At 38.9% G+C, this 3756-nt stretch overlaps 1 protein-coding gene across 1 annotated transcript; it reads right to left on the minus strand.

Moving 5' to 3' along the window:
* Positions 1-237: 237 nt before the first annotated feature.
* Positions 238-2571, minus strand: LOC137978350 (uncharacterized). The gene has a single exon (XM_068825267.1). The coding sequence runs from the start codon at positions 2569-2571 to the stop codon at positions 1282-1284; it is 1290 nt and encodes a 429-aa protein (XP_068681368.1). The 3' UTR covers positions 238-1281.
* Positions 2572-3756: the final 1185 nt, after the last annotated feature.

A 3756-nucleotide genomic window follows, 5' to 3' on the forward strand; every position in this document is an offset into this window, starting at 1 on the left:
GTAATAATTGGGAAATTTCCATGATTATATTTTTGTGTTTTTAAAGTTCATTATTCTACTTTAGTGTAGCAAAAATTCATCAGCTTGAATGGATAAAAATAATTATTGATTATTTATGAAGGGATCCTGTAGTTCTGAATGCAGATCTATTGTCTATTTTCCAATTGCCCATAATTCACTCTGATTGCCCCCAAATTTTGCCTAAACCATTTTTGTGAAATGCTCTTGGGAATATGCAGACCTCCCAAGAGCATTTGGCAAAAAAGTTTATGCAAATTTGGGGGCAAACAGAGTGAATTATGGGCAACTTGAAATTTTCATTGTGATTTTGGCCACTTTGCTTCTGAGCTACTTTTCCTCTTTTTATATTTGCAATTATTTAATATATGCATTTTACAGATATGGATACAACCTCCGAAGGATCTATATGTTACATAGGTTTGAAAATTGAGCAATCCTCTCCCATCGTGCCAGGATAGCACGTGATTTCACAGGGAAGTTGAGTTAAGATATCCATTAACAGTGATGTCATGTTACCAGTAACCAAACAATTTATTGCTTGTATTAGAGAAATCATGTTCATATACCAAGCTGACAACATAATCATCATGAAGGATTTAAATACTATAATTATAATTTTTAAGTTATCATGTTTTTTGAAAAATAGAAACATCTTGCTACAGAGATAGTACAAACTTATTTCATTTTTTTTTTCATGTAACTTCAGTAAGAACATATGGTAGAACAAAAGTCTCTGCTTAATGTTCCACCTGAAAGGTGATGGGAACTACACTTTTTCTGTGACAAAAACAACACCAGGTTCTTTATCAGTCATATTCAAATTCAACTTTGTAGTGATGCCTAGAGAACACAAACAAAAGAAATTGAACCAGAATGTTCATTCATTCATTCATTTTGTTTATGTCTTCAAGGCGCATAGGCCTCGCTTCCAAGTTGAATTTTATCATATCCAAGGAACCCTTTTGAAGAACACGTCCCTTTACAAAGGAGCCTTTTCGGCTTCTGTGGTACACTTGAAATTTCAACTTAACCCTTTCACTCCCAAGATGTAAAATAATGTTAATTCTCTTTACTGGGTGCTATACATTCCTTTTAATGTCAGTTTTGAGAATTTGGCAATTGAGGCAGTATCTCCCAGGGGATGGGGATGGGGATAGACTTCTCTATTCTCATCACCTCTCTGCTAGAAAACATACTGATCTTGTAAGGGAAAGTATATATCAGTCACTGGAGTGCAAGGGTTAAATATAAATCAAGTCTTCAGAATACACCTTGTCCTTGTTTTTCTCTCCACAACTTCTGTGTGAGCACAGTTCTTATCCTGCTTGCCTGTCGACAGTTATCCCTTATTGGCCGACAGTTGGTCATGTTCAAGAGACGCCTTATAACATCCCTGGGCCTTCTCTGGTTTGTTGCCGGGTCAATAGTGGCATCCAGTTGTCTGCTCAAAGTATCCCCCCGTTCAATACAGATGTTATGCAACACAATACATGCAAGTGTATTGTCTCGAACTTCTTCTTGGGTGCTCTCACACTTCCTAAGAAGCACTCGCCACCTACCTTTGAGCCCACCATAGGCATCCTCAATGATCATTCTTGCTCTGCTGAGTCTATAATTAAAATATTGTTGTGGGGGGGTCAACACAGCACTCGTATTAGGTTTCATGAGCCAGCTTTGAAAAGGGAAAGCAGAATCACCCAAAATTAGAGGAGGGACACTAACACCTTCAGTTTCTTTACCTATATCAGGTATTACTTGCCCAGCTGTTATTTTACTCCAAAGGTTGGTTGATTGCAAAATGATTGAATCATGTGAATTTCCCGGGAATCCACAACTCGCCCAAATAAATCTACGCTTTGCATCTACCAAGGCAATTAGGATGATTGAGTAAAAGTTCTTATAGTTGTGGTATTCTTTGTTTGCCTGTAATCCACCTGCAGGGCATTTTAATGGGATATGACATCCATCAATGGCAGCCCAGCTGCATGGGAATTGCCACACTTCCTCCATATCCAAAATTTTGTCCCGGAATTCCAGTTCGTTCCTCGGAAAGTATTGGGAAACTTGTTCATTCCACAGATTGTTGATAATTGCCTTTGTAACGTCACTTACTATCCCGCAAACTGTTGAGACTCCAAGGCCGGTCATTTCAGCTATTGTGTAGAAGTAATCTCCTCTGGCTAAACGGTAAAGGCACACTGCCAGCCTAAATGCTGGTGGAATCGGATCTTCTGCGACAGTGTCGCGTTGCAAGTCGTGTTCAATGCGGCCAAGAATAAACCTGAAGGTTGCCTTGGACACACGGAATGTCTTCTTGAACCTGGCATCACTGTACGTATTCCACAAATGTTCAAACCATCCGTAATTGTGTCGTGGTAGCCGTCGACAGGATCGAACAGCAATGGAGTTTTCGGAAGAAAGCAGGAGTGTAGTTAGGAAGCAAATTCGCAATAACAGCATTCGCCTTGCTTGCAAAATGTGAAGTATTTTTCGTCTTCTTCTCGAGTTTTGCAATAATTTTATCAGCAGGAGTCTTCGCTGCGACGCCATTGTTTTTGTTTCGTCACCGCTGACTAATTGTTGCGTGGCTTTAGTAACTCCTGAATTTGGTACGACTATGGCACGACGTCTGAATCAAAGTCATGTTTCTGCCGTGCTACAGTCGAACCTAATTGGAATTAAGTTCGGCACGGCAGAAGCACGACGTCTGAACTGGGCCTAAGACAATTTTAGAAAATCTTAGACCTATCTCACTGCTAAATGTAGATTATAAAATTCTCACCAAAGTTTTAGCCAAACGCCTTGAAAAAGTTCTTCCCAAATTAATAAATGCTGATCAAACAGGTTATGTAAAAGGGCGTTATATCGGCGAAAACATTAGACTAATACAAGACTTAATGTTCTACACCTACAAAGAAAACCTCCCGGGAGTAGCTACAGTATCTTTCTTGACTTTCGCAAAGCTTTCAGCACCATTGAATGGCACTACCTAAAAAAGGTCCTTACCCACTTAAATTTTGGTCCTAATTTCCTACAATGGTTTAAAAACTCTTCATGCTGACATTACCAGCTGCGTTTTAAGCAACTGACATGCTTCATGTTTTTTTCCTATAAACCGCGGTGTGAGACAAGGTTGCCCACTATCGGGTTTGCTGTTTGTCATCGGCCTTGAACTTCTTGTAAGATCCATTAAACGTGATAACCTTATTAAAGTAATCACAATCGGAGAAAAGGAAATAAAAATATCTATGTATGCAGACGATGCGAGTGTTTTTGTACGCGACCTCGATTCAGTAATGCATTTACTAAATTTGCTAGAGAAATTTGGTTCTATTTCCGGCTTGCAAATCAAAACGTCTAAAACTGAAGCTTTGTGGCTAGGCCTTTGGAAAGACAGACAAGACACTCCCTTCAATTTCAAGTATCCACAAGATCCTATTTGTGCACTAGGCGTTTTCTTCTCGTACAACGTGCCTGAAGCAGATAAATTAAACTTCAACAACAAGTTATGTAATATGGGAAAAGTTTTTAATACCTGGAAACGCAGAAAACTTACTCTAATCAGAAGGATTAACATCGTGAAAACTTTAGCGCTGTTGAAACTGATCTTTAACGCTTCTAACCTCTACATACCACCTCATGTCACCTCATGCCAACAAATTAATTTTTAATTTTATTTGGGAAGGCAAGCCTCCAAAAACTTAAAAAAAGGACAATCATAGGTGAAAAAGTCAA

Source organism: Montipora foliosa, chromosome 1 (assembly GCF_036669935.1).
Source record: "Montipora foliosa isolate CH-2021 chromosome 1, ASM3666993v2, whole genome shotgun sequence".
In the NCBI taxonomy this organism is placed as follows: domain Eukaryota; kingdom Metazoa; phylum Cnidaria; class Anthozoa; order Scleractinia; family Acroporidae; genus Montipora; species Montipora foliosa.

Bases quoted from the DNA above. Each gene is read 5' to 3' on its own strand.
- LOC137978350 (XM_068825267.1), bottom strand. From the start codon at position 2,571: ATGGCGTCGCAGCGAAGACTCCTGCTGATAAAATTATTGCAAAACTCG.